The sequence below is a fragment of the Corella eumyota genome, chromosome 6 (assembly GCF_963082875.1).
Source record: "Corella eumyota chromosome 6, kaCorEumy4.1, whole genome shotgun sequence".
Lineage (NCBI taxonomy): Eukaryota > Metazoa > Chordata > Ascidiacea > Phlebobranchia > Corellidae > Corella > Corella eumyota.
Genome location: NC_137495.1, coordinates 5,333,706 through 5,357,021, shown reverse-complemented (window position 1 = coordinate 5,357,021; position 23,316 = coordinate 5,333,706). Strand labels below are relative to the sequence as shown.

The window sequence follows — 23,316 nt, the reverse complement described above, 5'->3', positions numbered from 1 at the left end:
CATACTTGGTTGTTTTTGTTAAAGATGCGGCGTATAGGATTTAATAGATAATGAAAAAATGATATTGGTAACAATGAACTTGCAAAATGGGAGCAGTCAAAATTTCAAGTTAGAAAAAAATGGTTCCACTTTTTTTAACCAAACGTTTCAGAGCATGGCTTACAAAAACGAGGAAAAGGCAATTACAGTGACTCTTCTTGTGATTTCAACCTACATGTTGTTGGCTATTAGTATTTATAAGATGAAAGTTGGGGTTAAGAGCACTAAAGTAATTAACCTGTTAACCTTCACAACTGTTACTATGCCGGCGCTTTACTGCATAAAAGACAACCTTATGTTCTTCTCTGATCACACATCAACTTTTACTTGTTATGCCTTTACCTGGGCTTCTGACATAATTTATATCGCCGCAAGCCTTTCTGCCTATACTTTGTATTGGGTCCGGCAGAGATCTCTATATAGCGACCCTTTGTTAAGAGAAACTGTAACTAGATGCCAACGAAGCGTCAGTTTTTTAGTTATTTTTGGAGTGGTTGCTTCTGTAATCTCGTCGACCGTGGCGTTTACCAGTTCCTTTACCTACTACATAGTACAGGGGCAATGCGTCGCAATTTGGACTACATCGACTTTTCTTAAACTCGTGGCACCATCCCTGCTTAGTTTCGGGTTTTTAACCGTATTTTTTCAAACCTCAATGTTACTGTTAATCATATATCCTTTAAGATACAGACGTAACTCTATTAGCAACGACTGGAGCTTTATCAGCCGTTTGAAGATCTTTAAAAACAGCAAACTGTCGCCTGACCTAAACTCGATGGTCAAGCGCCTGTTTTGGAGTGCGGCAACTTGCTCCTTTTCTTCGTTTTTGTTGCTTGTGCTAATGGCTCTTAACTCGTCGGGTGCGATTCAGTTTTTTTGGTCAAATGCAATCGCGGCTGACTTGATAGTCAATGCAATTGCAACCTCATTTTTTTCATTTGCCACCTGGAGACCTAGAATTTTCCCCTTTATTTATTTAAAAGCGAATTCTGTTTCTTGTAGTGTTTGACAATGTAAAATTTTTAAAAATTGGTTTAAACTATTTTTTAATTTTAATTAAAATGTTAAAACAATATGTATCTAGTAATTTAAATTTAATAAAAAAAACATTTTGTGATTTTTTATAAACTATTGTTAGATTATTACGGAAGGTTTAATAAGTTTAATAATTTATACATAAAAAAAGAAAGTTTACAAGAATATTTATTTATTATAAGTCTTAGGGGATATCTCTGTTGAATTTAAAATAGTTTATTTGTTTAAACGTAATTTAACCTTGATTAAATAATGACAAAGAAAACATAAGGTACTAAATTTAATCCCACCTGCTTTTAATGTGATTTAAATTTGATTTATTTTACATTTTTCTACTTAAATTATAATTTTAAAAAATTAACTCAAAAATTTTTCACATTTTTTATGTGAGAGAATAAAGAAAAAGGGGCATTCTCTCGTTTTGTTTTAGGCTAATAGCAGCGCCAGAAGGGCTGAGATACAATCAATCGATCAGAAACAACAACACAATGCAGTGCAAGCCAGACCAAACTTTCAAAATTTTTAGCATTATTTTAATCGTAAGCTTATATAAAATAACAGGTAAGGTCTTTTTGTATTTTTAAAATAGAATAGCATGATTTTTTATCAAATTTTTTGTTTTCTCATTAGGGCAGTCTTATAAATTTGGTTAAAATAAAACTAAAAGGAAGTTTATGTCAGGTTTAAAGTAAAGCGTTCAACAAACTAAAAAAAAGGTTTAAAATACAGTTTGGCGAATATAAATATTTGCATTTTAAAATAAGATTTTTTTAATTCAAATTATCTTGACCTGTTGATAAGCCTTAAAAAGCTAAAAGAGAATTAAGCTACTTGAAATAAGACCCCTCTTCGTAATTTTTTTACAGGCCGAGCACTTTACAACCATACAAAAATGCGTAAAAGTATTTATTTTTAATGTTATTTTGTTGTTTTTAGTTGTACGATCGTCCCAAATCAATTTAAATAGCACTGGTGCTGTTCAAAACCTTGGTTTGGCCCTGAACCTTGGCGACAAAACGTTAATTGCTGGACTTGATTACTTTTTGACCGTCTACGATAATGCCACACTTTTAAAGGTTATTATTGTGTCTTTATTATTGGGTGAAATTAATAGAATGTCAAAAACCTTGCTTAAAAATATATATATATTTTTTTTTGTTGCAGACGGAATTTTTGTCAGTCCCTTCCGATTTAGAAACATGTTTAGCATTTCGGGTAAAACTTTATATTTATTTTTAAGAATAATCTTTAAGTAATTTGTTTTATAAAAGCAATATTTGGTAAAAACCTAGGAAAAGCTTATCCAAAGCGACTTAAATCTTTAAGGCTTTAAAAAAATGCAACGGTACCGTAGGCGTTCTTTAAATTAAAAACATAGGCCGTTATGTATTATTTATATAGTGTTACAGTGTTTTAAGCCTGTATAGTTTACTTCCTTTTGTAAATACAAAACTTTTTTTGTAAATATAAGTATGTATGTCTTCCTTTAACCGTTACCCTTTAAAGGGTGTGTCGCTATATAATGGTTAAGTTAAGGCTAACTATTATAATTACTATCTTTAATATACAAAATGCCAGTTTAATAATACGTAATTTAAAAACGTTTGTAAAATATTGTACCTTTTGTTAACACTTGATTTTGTGTTTTTATTAGTTCAGCTAAAAATCAAGTACTTACAGGAAAATTTGTATTTTTTTAGACCAGCGACTGCGTTAACGCTATCAAAGTGATACAGAAAATTAACGACAACACTCTATTGATATGTGGAACTAACTCCTACATAAGAACTTGCTTCTATTTCTATACAGAGGTAAGATAAGCCAAGTAATTAATATTGTATTAATGATAGGAATTGTATTTCGTTTAAATATTTAAGGGCCGTTTGAAATTAGAAAATCAGTAGAAATTAAAAACACCAATCAATTACTGAAAACGTTATCTTTTCGAATATAAACACGCTTAAATGAAATAATAGAACAATTAAGGTATTAAAATAGAGGCGTATGAAAAATAGCTATTTTTAAATGTACACTATACGTATTGGAATAAATCGTGCAGCTTTTGCGATGTAGCATTTAGGTTTAAAACCATATTTGTGATCGATAAAAAAACTGCCCAGTAGTTTGTTTTTATTTTCCCACGGTTTTCAAAATTCTAGAAACAGTTTGAATGATTTCCGATTAAACGTAAATGTCTTTTAATGACTTTTCCGACTTAGTCTCATATCTTTATTAACTGTCTAATACCATAGCATTTAGAGAAGTGGCATAACATTTCACTATCACACATTCGTGACATTTAGAATTAAATTATCTTAAAAATGGTAAGTTAAATATTTTTTGGGGAGGGGGTTAATTCGTAGTAAAGCGGGGCTTTTTTATTTCTGAAGTTTAAAATACCTTAAGAGAAATAGCCCAAAAGCGTTTTACACAGTATGTGGTATTTATCGATTGGTCTGTGACACACGGCGAACTAATGGACGACGTCATTCGCCAGATGACGTCATCAATATCCGGGAAATTCTGAAATCCACATAAGAGAAATAATCTTGTTGTGTTTGATATTGAAATTCGATTTTTCATTTTATTTGATCTAAAAATGGACAAATTTTTTTTTCTTAACTCTACTGATATTGAAAACTATAATCGACGAAACTGTGAAACCAAATAAGTTATCCCAAAAATAATTTACACAAGGTTTTTGTGGCACTTATTATTATATATTTGGTATTTATTATTTAACACCAACAAATTAACTTCATTTTTGATTGATTATAGTTAAGGCGTATTTATCTATTTAAAAACAATAGTAGAATTACGTTCTCAAGCGTGAAAAAATGGTGGGAACATACGAGCGCGTAATAGCTTCCGTCTTATTTTGGGTTCTCAAAAACAATATACAATTCTCACTACCGTTTCGTAACATTCTATGAAAACCTGCTAAAAAATGCTTGCCTACACTTTAAATGAGTGTTATTTTTATTGTCTAGACCACAGTGAGTGTACCGCTTTATCTATTCGCTTTTGTGGGTTATCTTAGTATTGGTTAATGTGGTTATAGGATTTATGACTCATCCTTTAATTGTTAATTTATGAAAAATGTATTCAAAATTTAAAATGGGTTTTATTTAACCCCGATTTAAAAAAAAACACTTAGTAGGTTGTTTATCATTCAATATACAAAGCCAAGATTATTTATAACTGCCTAAGACAGCTCGAGACTGGGTCGGGTATAAATATTAACCTATGTTTGGACCTTATAGTCGCCCTTCCCACACAGAGGATAAATAATTATGAGAAACGATGTAAACTTATATTTTGGGCGCTAATCTATTTGTTTACATTACAGATTATAAACCGGTTTTCGTCTGGCTGATATTTACAATAAAAACAAAACGATTTAATTTAAAACTTACTTTGGGTTAAATTTTATTAAATTTTTTTACAAGTTCACATAGTTTTGTACAGCTCGGCAAATTCTATAATTTACAATTGTTTTTTTATATCAAAGTGATACAGAATTATTATGAATTTGAAAACAACTACACAAAAGTTATACAACAGACAAGTTAAAATAAAAGGAAATGTACATAAACTCTATCAGTTAGCATCATATTGTATATACTCTATCGATTTGTCGTATTGCCATTTCCCTAGCGTAATATAATGCGTTATTAGGAAAATACTAAAAACTTTGAGCCCTAAGTAACACAATATGCCCAACCGTTTGTTGTTTACCGCCAAATTTTAAAGTTTTAGTAATAACAGACTTTAAGCGTATACAAATACGCCTGGCATCGTTTAAACCCAAGACCCTACAGACCGTATGGTTATATACCTAGCAAGAATCGAACCCGAGACCCTAATGGCCTTGCGTTAACGCCAAATATTTAAAATGAATCTATTCAAATTTTGTTTAGAACTCCACACGCGTTAATGCTGAGCTTAATCCCAAAAAATGGATGTCACGTGACGTAAACGAACTCACTCACTCAGTGATGATCAACAAAAACGAAGAAGGTAAATTTTTTCGAATGAATCAAGAATTTTGTTACCATAATTTGCATATAATTATTAGCAATAAATGTATTAAATAAAGCCGAACCATTAGTTTTATTATAACTTGTTTAAATTTATAATAGTTATATGTCAGATTGATAATTATTCATTGTTGCTAAGCCTACTATTTTGTTTAAAAATAGAACTGTTGCTATAGCCCACACTCTTTTTGTTTCTTAATCTATCATAATTAAATGCGTATTGTCTTAGTATAAGCCTTTTATTGCATTAATATTTAATACTTTAAACATATAATATGGTGGGAAGTGTATTTATATGCATTGTATGGCCATAGAAGTGTTAACCAAAAAAAATACGACCGCTTACATACGAAATTTTTAGCTCATTAAAATGCTATTTGATATATATATATATATATATATATGTATATATGTTCAGTAATAAGGTATTAGTAATGAATGCTTTACGTTATTGGGCTTATAAAACTGTGGTTTTTTTTTCTCTGGAATTTCTTGGTTTGTTTCTATTCGATAAGAATTTAGTTTAAGTTACCAGTGCTAAGTGTATTATAAAAAAACAATACCAGCGGAAGCTTGTACGTCATGTCGAAATGTTTTTAAATGAATCATGATGAATTGTTACCGATTTATGATTTTTTGTTTTGTAATGCCGTAAAACTATGCACAAACTTTTGAACTCTATGTAAATCTGGCAAATTTAATAGTTTATTAAAATTTTTAATATAATAATACCTAAAAATAAGCGTTCTATAACAACTTGAAACCCTCCAATTAAATTAAAAGTGTACTTTACGGTTTAAATAGTACTTCTTTATTTTTTGATATTTGCAGATCCAGAGCTTTATATCACAAGCTGCCCGTCCGAATGCAATTTTTTCCGCGATGCAAACAATCAGCTACAATCCCAAACTTCGTGGTTTCGAGGTAAAAAAATGTGACATTTTGAATTATCCTAACCAAGATCTGATATTGTATGTTATACAGTACTTGACCAAAATGCGATAATTGCCAATCCTATTTGTAAAGTCGCGTCAGCTGCTAAATTATTTAGCACATTTATAAAATGTAGCTATGCTACACAAACCTATAGAGAGGCATTTCACATTAATATATATTTGCAGTTTAAAAGGCACTTCAAAGGCGGGATTGGAAAAATAACTAGCATAAGTGTTTACGCAAATTGCCTGTTGGTTATTATCATTAATAACACTTAAAATTCCTTACTAAAGCTTTATCATTCTTGATAACCATCTTTACACGAAATTTAAGTGTTATTTTAATATCTGGTATCTTTTATAAGCAATGCAATGCTCTAGGCAAATTAAAACTCAGATAAAGAATGCTGAAAATAACACAACAACAGCGACAAAATCATATAACATTGCAGAATTAAAATAAATTAACTCTAAATTAGTTTTATATTTACAGTAAAAAATAAAACCAAAAAAAATTATTTTTTAACTATTTTTTAGACCCCGTATTTCTTGCCACGTATACTTCAAGCAACGAAGATTTTGTTTATAATTTTTTTCGGGAGTCCAGCAACGTTTTTAGTTCGGATGGCTTTTTTGCACAAGATGAAGATAGTGTATACGCAATGGTGTCTCGAGTTTGCACGGTAAAACCTATTTATATACCATCCTTAATCCTTATGTAAGTTCTAAAAGTGGTTAAGTCTCTTACGGTACCAACTGCCATTAAAATAACATACAGCAGTTGGTGGCTATAGGTATAACAACATATTTCTTTTAAATATAGTTACATTAAAATTGTTTTTTTTTTTAAATTTGGTTTTAGAATGACGAGGGCGGCAGTGTCCAAAGCAGAGATAAATGGATGACGTTTGTTAAAGCGAGGCTTCTGTGTCCTTTTCCTGGGGGAGAACAAACAGGAACTCTCAACACATACTACAACTACCTCGGTAAATATATTGTCAAACCGTGCTAAATTTCATGGGGTTAAGTCTGTAAGAAGGTAGACTGTTCAGCTTGTTAATGAAATAACTGGCATGGCCTGGACAAAATTTCAAGTTGCCTTTCTTAAATTAAATATGTTAAGTTGCCTGGCTTTTAACCTGTAGAGCAGTTTTGGGCCTTTATAGAATTAAGTGTTAATATTACATAAAGGTACGGTACGTTAAAAGAACAGTGGGAATTAACCCGATTAAACTTTCTATTGATTTGTAGTTTAAAAAACTTTTATTGATATTATTTGTCACTCAAAGGATTTGGGGACAGCTGCTATATTGGCGATTTAGCCTTTGCGGTCTGGGAAATCCAGCTTTACTGCTAGCATACATAACTGTTAAACAAATGGGTTTTTGAATAATCTTTTAAACTACAAATCTTATAACTTCGCATTATGCTAACTTAATGTTTGAGTAATATAATTTAACTTGATGTGTTATTTATTTTTAGTCTCAACATATCAAATTGGAAATACCGTTTACGGGGTTTTTACATTTCCAAGGTAATTAATAATTCGTAATTGAAAACTTTTTCTGTCTATTTGTAGCATTGGAAATTAGCCTATTACATTGCAAATTAGTCCATTTGTTTTATTAAAGCACCTGGGAAACGACAACTTCAGCGGTTTGTTCGTTTGATTTAAAAGATGTCGACACTTACATGGACGGAAGAGTGTTTCCAAATAATAACACTTTGTACTACGACGCTACGGCAGAGAACAGCGAAACTCATTTCGCGGCAACACCCGAACCCGCCTTTTTGCCCGGTCAAGTAAGTCATTTAAAAATTTTTTTTTAAATGGGAGATTTCTTTGTTTTGTAATGGTTATAACTTAAACAAGAAGCTAAATGTTACTTTTAGTGCCCTGCCAAAGGCATATCTACGCAAGATACAAGCGGGACTTATCAGTTATTTGCTACCACCAAAAACTTGATTAAGAAGGCGATTCAGCCCATTTCTAATACACCGGCTTACATCGACAGAGAAAATGTGTTTTCTTTTGTTGTTGGCATCGAAAGAGGACGTTTTCATATTGTTTATCTGATAAAGGGTAAGTTTTAATTTCTTTTAAGCCCTGCATTAACAAGTAGCTTAATTGCATTGCCACAGTTTCGTTAGCATAGGCCTACATTAAAAACAAAACCTTTTTTATGGAGGTTAAATAATAGATTTAAACAACATTACAGATAAATTGTTTTTCAAAATGAATAATTTATTTTATTTTCAGCTGATGGGTCCTATAAAAAAATTCGAATTTCTCCATTGAATTTTTCTGAAAATCTTTTATTAACTGAAAACAAAATTGATTTGGTAAGCGACTAAAATATTAATCTTGTTTTAGCCTTATATTACATTAAAAATGTTTAAGTTAAAAAATTAAAATATTATTTTTTTTAATTTTGTTGTTTTATTTAGGGTAACCAATTGATCAAGTCTGTTTCAACAAGTGAAAAAGTAAGTTTAGTGTTTTTTTGGTGTTTATAACAGAATTAAATCTAAAACCCATAAAAGAATTCCAAATTTACATAAATGCTTAAATTTTTTTATAGAATTTAGTAGTGGTGACACAAAAAGAGATCATTCTGGTTACTTTATCAAACTGCGAGTTGTACCAAGATTGTCATAGTTGTGAATCGGACCCATTGTGCGACTGGGTTAACTGGAAATGTGTGGACGCCAGAAACAATGTTTTTTCTTCAAGGTACATAACATATATTATATGAAGTATAAAATTATTTTTAGATAGTAAGTAAAAAAAGTGTTGTAGTCGAGATTATTTAAGGTATAATGTTTCAATACTGTTTAACTTCTAAAAATAAGCATAATTGTTCGCTAATTCTCTTTTTAACTGGTTTTGCCAAACACATTAGAAATGCACTGCCCCACGCCTATACAGTGAGTTATAACTGCAATGGTTTGCTAAAAACTCGATTGCTAGCTTACTCGAACGAAAAATCTCCCTTCTTTCTCTTTTTTAATATGGTTTCGCGGCTTTGCGAATTTAAAGGCACGATCGCTTTTCGCTATCGCTATACAAGTTGTCGGAGCGAAGTATTTTGGTCTGTATCCGCCAATACTAGCAAAGAGAACCTATACCTGAAACCACTTTAACGAAATTTAGGTAAAAAAAAAATATATATGTCATCGGCGCGGCTCGAACTTGAAACCTACCGGTTCTCGACCCAATGCCATCACTGTCAAACTAAAATAAACTGTAAACATTTTTTTTAGAACATGCTCACCTGATCCAAGTCCACCCAGTGGTTTAAAAGTAATTGCAGAAAAAATTCCAATTGTTATATCTTGGGCAGCTCCCGATTCTAAAAACCTACCGAGTGGATATCGGGTCAAATTACAGAACGGGAATTCAAAAATTTTTGATCAAATCATATTTAAAAACGAAATTTCGGTATGACCTATTTTTTAAGTTATTATATAAACGCATAGTTATTATAAGATGATGTTACAATCTTTTGCTTCCAAATCCTAGCCCTCGAATATGTAATATTTTTTTAAATATGCCCTTAAGTCAAACTTCGTAATTTAAAATTTTGATGTTTAAATTTACTGTTTTTCAGGTCAATGAAAGCATGATTTCTGCTGGACAGAAATATCAACTAACGGTATGGACAATGAGTAAAGATACAATCAGTGTACCAGCCACAATACAATTCGAAACAGGTTAGTTTTGTACCAAGTAACATTTGAGTCCAATTCTGTTTGCTTTCATATTAAATATTTTGTTTTTTTTTGTTCTTTATTTTTTTCAATTTTTTTTTCTAGTTTTGTTTCATCCAACGTTCACTAAATTTGATTTGCAAACTGACCAAGTCCTAATCACGTGGTCAACAATTCCCTTTGCCACGTCATACAACTTGACCATTTCCGACTTGACGTACAATGACGTAATCAACAGCTACGTGCTGATGTCGAACAATTTAGAAACTTTGACGATCGTGGTGCGTGATCTGAACCCCAGCAGGGAATACCGAGCTCAATTATTTGCTGAGTCAGCAGGTTACGTCAAGTCAAAAATCGTGACTGAGAATTTTTTCGGGGGTAAGTTCAAGTGAAATTTTTTTTGATAATTAAACTAAGATAAATTTTACTTTATTAAAAAAACCTGGACAAAAAATTATTTTCGCAAACGGACAACATTCCCGTCTAGGAATTATAACAACAGTTGCCATAACAACCCCTACTAAGGAAGTTACCCCCGCTGAGCCAAGTGCAACCTCTCAGATTACAACCAATGAGGTTAAATTAATCCCCACGGGTACGAATCGACCGACGCACAGTGAAAGTACAACGCAACGTGCTTTTACGACCCTGGTCGATTCATCTTCGACAAGTTCACCGTCAGCGAGTTTACCTCTGACCGAAATCGCACCTGAAAATACTGTAACAAGTCGGTTAGCCCCCCAAACGCAGGCTATAGTCAGTCCACAAGGTAAACAATATCTCAGGTCATTGGTGATGTCTCGTTCTGTTGGTGTACTTACTTTTATTTTTACCTCGTGACGTCAGCGTCAGGGAAATCTGACGTTTTTATTTTGCTCGTCGGTGGTGCATGTTACGAACGATTAACTATGTTATTTTATCATCTATAATGTTGAAAATTAACAATGCACAAAATGGTGATTTAAATTTTTTTTTTTTTACTTTTACTGAATAACAACTAATCAATTTAGTCAAAATATAATAAAAGAACCAACTCTATTGGCTAAGAACACAAAAGTTATTACGAATTCTCGCCAAAAGTTAACAAATTAACTATCTTAACTTTGCCCAAAAAAAGACAGTTTGATTTAAATATTTTTTTTTCTGGAATTTATTTATTTCTGTTAATATCAGTGTAACCTGATGTTAATGTATGTTACAAACTTACGTAGAATTTTATCCTCAAAATTCTAAAAATCTTATTTTAAAATTAACTAATCATTATTATTTTTTTTCTTTGATGTAATCCTATATATTAGATTATAATACCTAATATAATATAATATATATATATGGTAATTTTTAATTATCAAATTAATTTGTAATTTGATTAGGCTCTGTCAAAGCTTCCTCGGGTCTTATAGTAGGCTTCATCTGTATATTTCTTCTGGCCTTGTTTTTTATGTGTATTGTCGTCCAACACCACGTGACAATTGGAAAAACAAGACATTTAACTGAAGGTAACATTATTTTAAAATATAAAAAATAAAAATATATAATAAAAAATGTAATGGAATTGCCTCATGGTCGCACAAATTTTTAAAAAGCAAATTATATTTATTTTTTTATAGCAGATTCGGACTTGCATAAGAAATTTAAACGTCGTTATTTCTTTCTCTGGTTTGCAGATCCTGGCCAAATAGGTAAAATTGTTTTAAGGTTAAAATGCATAACTTAAACAAAAATATCCATGTTTGCTTTTTCGTATAACTAACATATTTTATTGGCTGCATTAAAATCACAAAAGTAATTTTTGCCAACGGTTTAAGTAATCAGCGATATGGAAAGTAAATATCACTACTTTTAGGTCGTAGGTTTGATCCCCATTATTGCCTTGTTGTAACTTGAGTAAGGCGGTGTGGACGTTACTATAACCATGTTTAGGCTGGAATTTTTTTTTACATCAAGGATGAACAAATAAATACATACTAACTATTTTGAAGGTGCGGTGTCTTATAACACACTAGAAAGTGGCTCGGGAGAAAACCATAAAAATGGAAACGGTTTTATCAACCAAGATATTACCAACGAAAACGAAAAAGAAAACTTGGACGTTTTTTCAAACACGTGATGTCAGATAAAAATAAATTCCAATATGACGTCAAAATGACTAAGTGTTGTGACGTAATTTACAACGTTTGTGTGGTCGACCGAGTAACTGTGTGATGCGACATCTATTTTAATGTAGGATTTTTCCATGACGTCACAAAATCTGTGTCACGTGATCAAACGTCCGAAATTAGCACGGTTGAAAGTAATATGTGGATTGTAAAGATTTTTATTTACCTAAATTTTAACATTGCACTGCTAAAAATGCTGCTTTCATTATTTATTATTGTATATCGTATCACTGTAACTTTAACGTTTGTTTTTTACTTCAAAATATTGTTGAAAAAATTCATTTGTACAAATTTTATTAACCTTTTAAGCTTTTATCAATTTTATTTATGGCAAGTCAGAACCACCAAACGTAGTAAAGGGTTGAATTAAAAATTTAAAAATATTACTGTTTTTAAAAATTTTACTTTTTAATTTTGTTGAAAACAACTCCTATAAATTTTAATTGTATAATTCTTTGTAGACTGTTGCATATAGCATGGGTGTTACGTTTTTATAACATTTTAAATTTTAATGACTGCCTGTTATTTATTTAAATAAAAATTGTACTAGATTTAATATTAAAATTTTAAGTTTAAATATCTTTTACTATTAATTTTAAATCGATACATTTTAAGTATAAAATATTTAAATTTCAGAGAATGTTTTGTATGAGGAAAAATAATACTAAATACTCATATATTAATTACTGGCAGAATATGAACAAATGCTTTATATAACAGTTAGTAAGAATTTATGACTCAATATTTTAAAGTTCTGCGATTCGTAGTACTACCTTAAAATAACATTCGCTAACTTATCACAAAAATTAACCTAAATCGTATACCCTTGAGGCACCTATATCTACATAAAAGCTTAACACTTAAATTTAGATGATATGCGAAGTAAAAAGCTTTCGTATATTTTAATAGACAGCCTTGCATTGTTTTAAGGCAAAAAGCAGCTAAATTCTGTACTTTAATCTGTTTTAAGAGAATTTAAAAGAACCGCGAAAAAGTTGTTAAGGTGTCGAGTAACTTAAGTTTGTATTGTACTATAGGTCATAGCTACAAGATAATATCTGTAAATTTTAGATTTTAATAAATACCAAGGTTAGTTCAGACGCTTGAATTAAATTAAGAAACACTACCGTAACCTAATTTATAATATTTAGGTAAAAATTCAGGTTAACTTTAAGGTGTGAAATAGCCTATTAAGCCCTAATTGGCATTTAAATATCGCCAAATAACTATCGCAAAACACGGAACTATATTTAACTTAACTTCAGTTTGTTTATTTAGTATAACGTCAGTTTAGTTTAATAAGATGATTTAACCGGGACTGTTTACAAAATAGTCATCGGTTGTGCCTTGAGCGACAAAATAAATTAAATTGAGGTTCGTTTATTTATGCTCATTTATAATCGTCCTAAGGTTACGAAAATTGGCATTCGTAAACTTTTAACTTATAAAGAGTTGGTTGTTGAAAGTTACTTGATTATTTTTTATATGTTTAAATTTTAAAATTGATAAGTGTTATTTCTTATTCGGGAGACGATTTAATGTACATTTTTTTTTTAAACAGATGAAAAATACCAACTTGTAAATAAGATAATTTTGAAAACTTCAAATGGATACTTTTAAAGTAAAGAACATTTTGATTCGACAGTTCATCATATTTGCTGTACTTCAACGTATAAACGCTTTGGGAATAAATTTAATAAAAACTATCGAAGAAAAAAATTTTACCACGACGGGGATTGAACACATATCCTCAAATGGAGTATTATTAGACATTATTATTAACGGAAACAATATGTTAAAAACCAGCAACAAAATAACTAAAGAAATGGGTGTAAAATTATATAAAGGTAAAACCTTCAAAAATTTTAGTTTTCTTAAAAGTTAAATATACATTTACAGTTTTAATAAACGCTTATAACGTACATATCAATGAGTAAAATATTCTAATTACAGCAAAATTGTCTAAATACGCCCTTGATTAATGGTAATTTGCTCAAAGTAATTACTTTTCATTAGCGTTAATTTAGCCTTACCTCTTCAAAAACTAAGGCGTAACTTTAAGCAATAAATAATATTAGCGTTTTGTGCTAATTACTTGGAAAACGCTTCGTAGAGTTTCTAGTTCGTTGGATTTCAAAATAGTTTTAACAGAAATTTGTTTTTGCTTTTTAGATTTATTTAGTTAAATTCTTTAGCTGACAGAACAAATGTTTTGGAAATAAATTAACTTATTAGATAAAGTTTTTCACAAATTAAACTGCGCTTGAGTTTAATGATTAATTAAAAGTTTATTGGTAAAATATATTAAAGCAGCAACATTTTTAGACATGCCAAGGTATGAGTAGAAACGGTAGAGAATTAAAATATTTTGGAGTTAAATAACGCTAAATTTTTTTAAACAGATTCGAAGAAAACTAAGATACCCGAAAAGGATTATGAAGTTTATGATTCCTACGATTCTTATAATTCATATGACAACGCACTGGGGAATTCATTTTATTCTTTCGGCTCAGATATAGATTCAAATGAGCTCAGAAGTTTGTTGGTCAGAAGAAATCTTGTTGAAGGTATTTTGTTGCACTAATTATGTATAATATATTAAAAACAAGGTCATTTTTTTATAGGTGTATATTAAGGTGATTTAGTCTGATGTATATTAAAGCGACTGTTTAAACTAAATGTGTGTTGTTGTGATGTGTTAAAAAGATCCGTAAACAACAAGCTTAAAGGCGAATAGTGTGGCATTGGTGCGGTTCGAACCAGAAGCCTTTTGCCTCGCAGTCCGATGTTATAACCGTTACACCGCGGATAATTTTTTTGATATTGATATTCAGAGAAAAACAACATTGGTGATATCCGACTGGCGGGCAGTTATCTATCTTACATGGGCCGCGTTGAAATTTTACTTCCAGATGGGGTCTGGGGTTCAATTTGTGGGAAAGAGTGGGACGTGAGAGATGCGACTGTGATATGCAGGGAGCTTGGTTTTAAAGTCGGAGGCGTTATTGCGAGATCAAAGATGGAGTTTGGGAGAAGTCGAGGACCTGTTATCATGTCCAAGGTAATATTTTCATTTATGTTTTGTTACATAATTTTTCGTTTTTTTTAGTAGGCTTAGTCAAAAAATGCGAAGACAATCTTGTGTTGTACGAAAAGAATACGATTTATATGTTTCAGGTAAGTTGTACTGGCGAAGAATCTTCAATACAGGATTGCAAAGCTAAAAGATGGGACACTTACAACTCATTGCAATGTGATGAAGAGTACAGTGCAGCGGGATTGATTTGTGGTAAGTTAAAATGTGTTTTGTATTAATATCAGTTTGGCTACGAAACATATAAAAACACTAGAAATTTATTATTTATCCAAGGTTGTCCTTTGACATCTTCCGAAGACACAAAATCACTTTGTTTTTTGTATACCCGTTTTCCCTTTGACCATCTGTACTGCAAGCATTCCTGTAACGAAGGATCGGTGCTGGTTGGCGATCGCAGACGACATTGCGAAAACAAACAACAATGGACGGGATTAGAACCACGATGTTTAAAAAGTAAGTTTGAATTGTTATAACTGCTTAGCTATAAGTCATAAGCTTTATCTTTAATTAGGGCTCAAGCGCAAAATCAGTATTGTCATAAAGTTTGCCTTGTTGCCAAAGCGCATATACTGATGCATATACAATGCATTTGGCTAAATAAGGCTAACTATGGCAAAATTGGAATAGATTTTTTTCTGGCTTAACACGACAAGTTTATCCATGTACTGTAAAAACGTACCAGTAACGCTGCACAGAGTAGTCTTTTGCATTGTAATATGCTAAGTTAGGCCTATGCGCATATTCAGCGGGTGTGTTTGTTGAATTATTTGTTTTGTGCATAAGCAGCTATACGCTTAAGTTTATCCTTATTTGGTGCACACCCGCCTCTGGTGTCCTGTAAGGATTTTTCAGTGCATTAGTGGTCTCCAAATATGCTGTAGTGGTTTTCTTTTTCTCGTATTTACAAGCGCAAATCTGCTTATTATTTCGCTTGTAGAATTTTAGCATCTTACGGAATTTGACATAAACATGTAGCATTTATATAGTTTATATAAGTAGTCTTTAAGATTATTATTATTATTTTGATTCGGTTATGCTTGTAACTTCATTTATAAATCCATTATTATTAACATTTGTATTTTGGTTATTCTTTTAAGGATAAATTACCAAATTCATTAAGCTAGTTTAATTAAAAAAACACTTGATTCAAATAACTTAACTTAATTTAGTAGTAGGTGCAAACTATTTCTATACTGTTACTTGTCATTGGTGTTTAGCTTATTTTCTTTCTTTCATTGCATGTTTCTTGTAGTTTCTCCCTCTTTCCCTCGACCAGAATGCCAAATAAATTCCAATACTAGAATCCCTTGCCTTAGGGAGCACCCGGGAAGTAAAAACAGGCTCCGGGAAGCAGACTGGGATGCAGAATCATGCCTCAGCTTCGGCTGCTGCTTTGATCATACTAACAATACACAATCACCTCATTGTTACGTAACAGGTACATGTTGTTATATCATTATCATCACTAACGTTAAGTGATTTGTAAACTAACATTAAGATTTAAATCATTTTATCACCAGTAACTATTGATTAACATTAGACTTTAAATCATTTTTACAATACTTGTGCATTTGACATATTTTAATTAATTGCCAATGTGTTAAATATCGTACCTTTAAAAATATATACAGGCCTATACAAAAGCAATTTTACTTCAGCATTGGAACTCATCTGAAATAAGGTTTAAACGTAGTTTTCTTTTGTAGTGTGGTGTCATCTCATTTTGTTTTGGTGGCTTCATGCTTTTTGTTTATTATTTTCACTTGGTTTTATACATATATATTTACATATATATTTATATACAATTATATAGATAAATTCTTTTTAGTCTCTAGCGTTACAAAAATCTCTTTATTGATTTTATGTACTTTTTGTATAAAAACTATTTCTGTAACCTTCTTGATAAAGCTGACAGTCCGTGCACTACCGCACCTTGTGATAATGGTGGAATATGCAGGGATTTTCTGGGATCGAGTACAAAATATGAGTGTATTTGTCCAGAGCCATACGGGGGTAAAAACTGCGAGGTTCGTAACGAGTTTTCAGTAGTTTTTTTAGTATGTTTTCTTTATCCTTTATACCAGGATTGCTACAACGATCAAGTTAAATGATTTGAATACTGCTTCAGATGTACTTTATAACATTTAGACTAGCTTTAACGTTGTATTTTATTTAAAGTTTCGCAGAGATTGGGGTTGTGGTCGTCAAAATATAAAACCCGATTTACGTTCCTTAAAACCAACTTTAAGAATAGTCGGTGGGCGAGAAGCAGTAAAGGGAAGCTGGCCTTGGATTGTACAACTAAGAGAGTAAGTCCAAAAAAAATTTGTTTTTATTTATTGCAAATAAACGGCAATAAAAAGCAAAATATGTGTTTAACTGACGATACATACTTGTCCAAATATTTTAATCTATACCATATACGAAAAAACTTGCAATTCAAGCTTTCATAAATTACTAATAGTCATCTATATAATAATAGATGTCAACCTAACAAATTTTGTTTGTGTTTTTATTTTAGAAATGATGTTTACTTTTGCTCAGGAGCGTTAATTGCTCCGCAATGGGTATTAACAGCCGGACATTGCTTACAGCTCAGGTAAGAGGGCATTAGCAGTATAAACCTAACTTTCTAAACAGTCCCATGAAATCAAAATTTTACTGTTTTATAAGCCATACTACTTTTTAAGCATTGTCACATTTTACTTATTGGGCATAATAATTTTTAGGTTCGCACTTTAAATTTAATATACACAAACAGGCACATACCTGAAGGACGAAACGAAAATAAATATCTGACCGTCGTGGCTGGTCAGCATTCTAGCGTTGGTCAAGACTTAACAAGCGCTGCGATCGGAATCGAGTACATTGTTGGCCACAATTTTACCAACATTGATATTCCAAGGCAGGATATTGCTTTGATTAAACTAAACCGTCCAATACTTATGGACAACTACACATCGGCCGTGTGTTTGCCCAATGACAAGAGTGAGTCGCCTGCTCCTAGATCAAAATGTTGGATAGCAGGGTGGGGCAATCAAGGTAATACAAATTTTTGCAATTTACGTTAATCACCAAACATATTTGTTTTTTTTTATGAAAAAAAAAACTTTTAAAATAGTAGCCTCTGAATATTTGTAGAAGGCGAATCGCTTTTTCCAGTTTCTCTTCAACAAGGCGACATACCAATATTGTCGAACGAAATGTGCAAGTCATTGAACGATCCCGATAAAGATTATAGTCTATTAGCGGATAGTATGATATGTGGAGGATATGACGAAGGTGGTGTAGACGCTTGTCAGGTAAACAATTACATTTCTATTGTTTGTAAACTTTTTTGTGCAATTGGTCTATCAAGCTTGTCTGGAGCCCGGCTTTGTCAAAGGCTCCAGTAGTTGCATTGAATGTGGCGTCTGTTTTGCCCCACTAAATATTGCCATAAATTTTATTTAGAGGCCTACATTTAAATTAATTGTCTTGTGCACCTGTAAATTACAATTCAAATGTTGTAAATTATTAAACAACATAAAACGATCAATAAAATTCAAAACGGCTTAAGGCATTTAAAGAATTGGTGCCAATTAACAAATTTTATTCTATTTTTGAATTTGGGCGTTGACCTTTACACATCCAGATTAAATTTAAACAATGTGTTTTTCCTTTTTTTATAGGGAGATAGTGGGGGCCCGCTAATGTGTCAACGAACAGACGACTCGTGGTACTTGACAGGAATCGTGTCCTGGGGTTACGGCTGCGCTGACCCATTGACTCCAGGCGTTTACACAAGAGTCTCGCATTACTTGAATTGGATTTACAAAAACATGAACTCAAATTAATAAAAATAATTAATTTGTTATTGTTTAACATATAAAGCTGTTCGAAGTATCTTATTATATTTTATTTTGTGTTTACGCAATATGTAAAGTGTGTTCATTTGTTCCATGTGTAATGTATGTACAAACCTTTTTATGATAATCCATTTGTTATATTGCGTTATGTGAATTTCGTAAAATGTTGTGATAATTTAATTAAAAATACTATTTTTGAAATCCAAATATAAAAAAATGTTTTTGAGATAATCCCATGTTTGCAAGTTGCTTTGTTTTGCTGTCTCGATATTGTAGTGAATAGTATCAATTATAGCCAATTTATTCCTTTGTTGAAATAATTACCGTACTTTGTTTTTACCACCTTCTAAAAAAAACCTTTGTCCAAAATAGCCCTCACAAATATATAAAAATATCAGTCCTGGAATAAATTAAACAAACGTGCAAAACAATTTCTAGTAGGTTAAGATGAAAAACCAAATTTTGTTAGTGTTGTATTTAAGCGGTAAGTAATAGATTTTTTACTAAGATACCATAGATTATCTTTAACAAAATAATTAGAGCTAATAATTATATTTGCATCGGGTCCGTTAATAAATATTATTTATTTAAAAATTTAGTTGTCTATCGAAAATGCGTCGTTAGTTTTCTCATAAGAAAACCGTTGTATGAACAAGGAGAGTGGTCGGAGTGGACAGATTGGGGACCCTGTTCAGTTACGTGTGGAAGTGGGATTTCTTACAAGTAAGTTTTTAATGTGAATTTTAATTTTTTAAATTTTCTATTAGCTAGTCAAGGGTTTGTTTATGTAATTCTACAGTTTATTTTAAAATATCCAAAGTTTTATTACAATATTTTTTCGTTTAGAACTCGAATTTGCATTGAGGGGGAGTCTGGATATGGTGGTTGCAGTGGTTTAAAATGGGAAATACGTCATTGTTCAAAAATAAATTGCGGTCAAGGTAAGTTTAACAGCTTAAAAAATTTCACGAGCTGTTTTTCTGTATTTACTTTTTAAACGTTTAAAAAGCGTATTAAGCAAAAGTTAAACGAAACCGAAAAAGACGTTGTATTTTTTCTGTAGTGCATCCATACCAGTTTTTAAAAAGTAAGTAATGATTTTTTTGGCTGTATGTGCCTCCACAGGTACATCGCAAGTTGATGCTGCAGGTAGTGGAGATTTTGCAATATCAACAACAGCAGACACATCAACAGAAATCCATGACGAACCAATAAATTGTTATGTAGAAAACGATGCGGTCGATTACAGAGGAACAACTCACAAAACAATCGACGGCAATACTTGCCAGTCGTGGGATGCACAATTGCCTCATCAGCATACTTTGTAAGTTTAAACAATTTTCAATTAAAAATAGATAAATTTATTTAACTACTTGTCAGAAATTTCATCGCATTTTGCTGGGCTACTTTGACATGAAATCAATGGTAATCGAACACAGGACCTCATGTGGTGATAGCCAGAAGCCACTTATCAACATATATCATCCTGTGTTCAATTCCCATTATTCACATTTTTTTATTAATCATATTATAAGTTACAGTCACACATAAAAAAATTGTTAATTGGTTTGTTTAATTATTTTTTAAAGTACTTCTTATCGCTATCCAAATGGAGGACTTGGAAGCCATAATTTCTGTCGAAGTCCAGATCTTGATAGTAAACCATGGTGTTTTACAACAAATCCTTTTCAAAGATGGGGGTATTGTGACATCCCAGTTTGTGCAGGTACACTTAACTGTTAATAATATGAATTATTTGTGCTTAAATACAATTATTTTAAAATTTAGAAGCTACATTGTTACTCGGTATTTGTTTATTAAGTTAACATTAATAAAAATGAAGGCCAATTTTTTATTACAATTTAAAAAAATTCTTTTAATTAAAGATATAATCATTGAAACAACTACGGTTCCCGAAGTTACTACTTCTGCTCTACCAACTAATTGTTTTAATGAGGAGGATATCACAGGGTATCGGGGTACCATTGATCAAACTCGAACCGGAATAACGTGCCAGGTGTGGGTGGTATCCTACCCCCATTCCCATATTTAGTAAGTATAAGATTAATTTTTTAAATATAATTCGAGAAATTGTATCTTTGTAGAACACTTTATATTTTAGTTTATAAACTATTTTATACTTTATTGGGTTAATACTGTTGCCCGATTAAAAAATATATAGACGTTAAAATTTTTAAAAAAACTTTTCAGCACTCCTTTGAGATTTCCTGATCGGGGTTTAGGTGCTCACAATTACTGTCGAAACCCTGATGGTGATGTAAGACCGTGGTGTTTTACCTTAGATCCAAACAAAAATTGGGATTATTGTGATGTACCAGATTGTACAGGTAAGTTTTGTTGTTTTAAGCCAGATTAAAATGTAGAGACATAAGTCACAACTATGGTGATGGAGTTGAATTCGACACTTTTATTCTAAAGGTCATGGGTGAACATTTTAAGTATTTTACTGTAGGATGTTATAGGAGTGGTGGGAATCAAACCCAAAGTCTTATATTCTGAACCACTTTTTATAGTTATTTTTCTGCCCAAAGAATCTTAGTAACAATCTTGTACAAAATATATGTTTAATTTATTATTTCTTTTAGACCATACTACCTTACCTGCGACATTAGCTCCTCCAGCCACTTGTGGACACACTGACACCGAAGTTCGAATTCCTATCCCTTTTCGCATTATTGGAGGTACATATATTTTAATACAACTTAACTAACAAAAGCACAACTAACAATCATAGCATAGGCCCAAGTAAACAATTAAATGTTCAAAATGAATGTTTTAACTTTAATTTAATATTATTTGCTAACAATTGGGTTGCAACTAATGTTTGTTTTTGTTTTATTTAATAAAGGTATTAAAGCAATCCCTGGCAGCATTCCTTGGCAAGTCTCTCTTCGAAGTGCAGACACTCATCGTCACTTTTGTGGTGCATCCATAATTAGTCAATATTGGATCCTAACTGCTGCGCACTGTATATCAAGGTAATCAAATTTGGTGTAGGCCTTTACCAGTTATTATATATATTACTGTAATGTGGTGGTAGGATTATTGGGCTTTGCAGCATAAAGTCCTGGATTAAATCCCGACTGTTTACGGTTGCTTGCAGCCTTGTGGTCCTATTATTTTTAAGGTATTAAAATTAATAATATTTAAAATCTAATAATTAGGTCACAGTTACTAATGTTGTGAGGTCATCTTTTTCATTAAGGATAAGAAGAATACTAAAATTTTATTTATTTGTTTTTTTATTTATTTATTTAATATTAATTTTTTTGGATTTAGTTACCGATTACCGTCTTACTACTATGGATATGTTGGAAAACATCATGTTTATTCTGATGATCTGACTCAAAAAAAGATTTTATTCTCGAAAATTGTTCTGAACTCACTCTACGACCCTGTTACCTTAACTGATGACATTGCCATGCTAAAGGTATTGTAAAATTTGTAAAGCTCGTAAGTCTGCCTTCTTGCACTAAGACTAAATATAAACAAAAATATATTTCAATATTTTATTTAACCTTTTTATACTTTGTATAGCTTACAGAACCATTGCAGTTTACTGAATACATTCAGCCAATTTGTTTGAACACACAACCAGTTCAGGACAGAACAATGTCACTTGTATCAGGTTGGGGAAATACTATGAGTAAGACTTTGTTTTCATTTTTTCAGTATATATAATTTATAGCACAAATTTCGGGACAATTAGAAGCTTTTATAAATATTCAAAATAAAATAAATAAGTGGAATTTTTTTCATTAACAGATACTGGATCTTCATTTGTTCTGAGGCAAGCATCAGTGCCAATAATTTCATTAGAACAATGTGTTGAACTAGTGGGTGGTGTGGTTGAAGGAATGATTTGTGCTGGATTTATTGACGGAGGAACTGATTCTTGCAAGGTTTGAAATAATATGTTATCCTACTTGATGAATACTAACACTTTGTAGATGAAATAGCATTCATGATTTGCATTAGAATTTTTCTTCAACAATTTTATTCTATTTGACTTTTTACCACTAACTTTACTACCAGTAGTTTTTGTGTCAATATGAAAGTATATTTTATTTTTAGGGTGACAGTGGTGGGCCTTTGGCTGCTTTAAACAGTGATGGCAAGTACATTTTAATTGGAATTGTGTCTTGGGGAATCGGATGTGCCTTGCCCAATAAACCAGGGGTATACACAGATGTAAGTACTTGTTTTAAAAAATTTAACTTTATAATTATCATTTATTATATATCATTTTATTATAAATGATTTGAAGCAAATTTTAATTTTTTATTTATTTTAGGTCTACTATTATAATGAATGGATAAATAATATCATAAGTTCCATGTAAATCACACAAAATTAAAGATTTCTGGTTTTGATGTGCTTTTTGCATAGCATTTTATTTTAATTAGAAAACTTTATTTTCTATTTTAA

The 23,316-nt window shown here is 31.3% G+C and overlaps 3 protein-coding genes across 6 annotated transcripts; all 3 read left to right on the top strand.

Moving 5' to 3' along the window:
* The first annotated feature begins 1,554 nt into the window (after positions 1-1,554).
* On the top strand, positions 1,555-12,436 carry LOC145754948 (semaphorin-1A-like). 3 transcript variants are annotated; one of them, XM_082571123.1, is made up of 21 exons: positions 1,555-1,635; positions 2,011-2,150; positions 2,239-2,289; positions 2,775-2,885; positions 4,995-5,094; positions 5,946-6,038; positions 6,587-6,732; positions 6,912-7,035; positions 7,532-7,583; positions 7,681-7,852; positions 7,943-8,132; positions 8,310-8,392; positions 8,498-8,536; positions 8,632-8,783; positions 9,314-9,491; positions 9,661-9,763; positions 9,866-10,141; positions 10,251-10,532; positions 11,137-11,262; positions 11,377-11,445; positions 11,746-12,436. In XM_082571123.1, the coding sequence occupies exons 1-21, from the start codon at positions 1,563-1,565 to the stop codon at positions 11,871-11,873; spliced, it is 2,688 nt and encodes an 895-aa protein (XP_082427249.1). In that variant the 5' UTR covers positions 1,555-1,562; the 3' UTR covers positions 11,874-12,436. The 3 variants fall into 3 exon arrangements, with proteins under 3 accessions (XP_082427249.1, XP_082427248.1, XP_082427250.1); XM_082571122.1 differs by having other exon boundaries at positions 11,374-11,445; XM_082571124.1 differs by lacking the exon at positions 10,251-10,532 and having other exon boundaries at positions 11,374-11,445.
* A 1,054-nt stretch (positions 12,437-13,490) lies between these two features.
* Positions 13,491-19,265, top strand: LOC145754670 (neurotrypsin-like). 2 transcript variants are annotated; one of them, XM_082570769.1, is made up of 12 exons: positions 13,491-13,769; positions 14,325-14,489; positions 14,757-14,983; positions 15,100-15,211; positions 15,293-15,472; positions 16,272-16,457; positions 16,928-17,046; positions 17,198-17,328; positions 17,541-17,618; positions 17,781-18,061; positions 18,161-18,321; positions 18,691-19,265. In XM_082570769.1, the coding sequence occupies exons 1-12, from the start codon at positions 13,529-13,531 to the stop codon at positions 18,853-18,855; spliced, it is 2,046 nt and encodes a 681-aa protein (XP_082426895.1). In that variant the 5' UTR covers positions 13,491-13,528; the 3' UTR covers positions 18,856-19,265. The 2 variants fall into 2 exon arrangements, with proteins under 2 accessions (XP_082426895.1, XP_082426897.1); XM_082570771.1 differs by lacking the exon at positions 16,272-16,457.
* Positions 19,266-19,314: 49 nt separating this feature from the next.
* On the top strand, positions 19,315-23,316 carry LOC145755707 (plasminogen-like). The gene is made up of 14 exons (XM_082571955.1): positions 19,315-19,351; positions 19,467-19,590; positions 19,714-19,808; positions 19,993-20,191; positions 20,457-20,593; positions 20,754-20,919; positions 21,079-21,215; positions 21,474-21,569; positions 21,737-21,866; positions 22,168-22,318; positions 22,426-22,534; positions 22,654-22,790; positions 22,963-23,079; positions 23,183-23,316. The coding sequence occupies exons 1-14, from the start codon at positions 19,315-19,317 to the stop codon at positions 23,228-23,230; spliced, it is 1,683 nt and encodes a 560-aa protein (XP_082428081.1). The 3' UTR covers positions 23,231-23,316.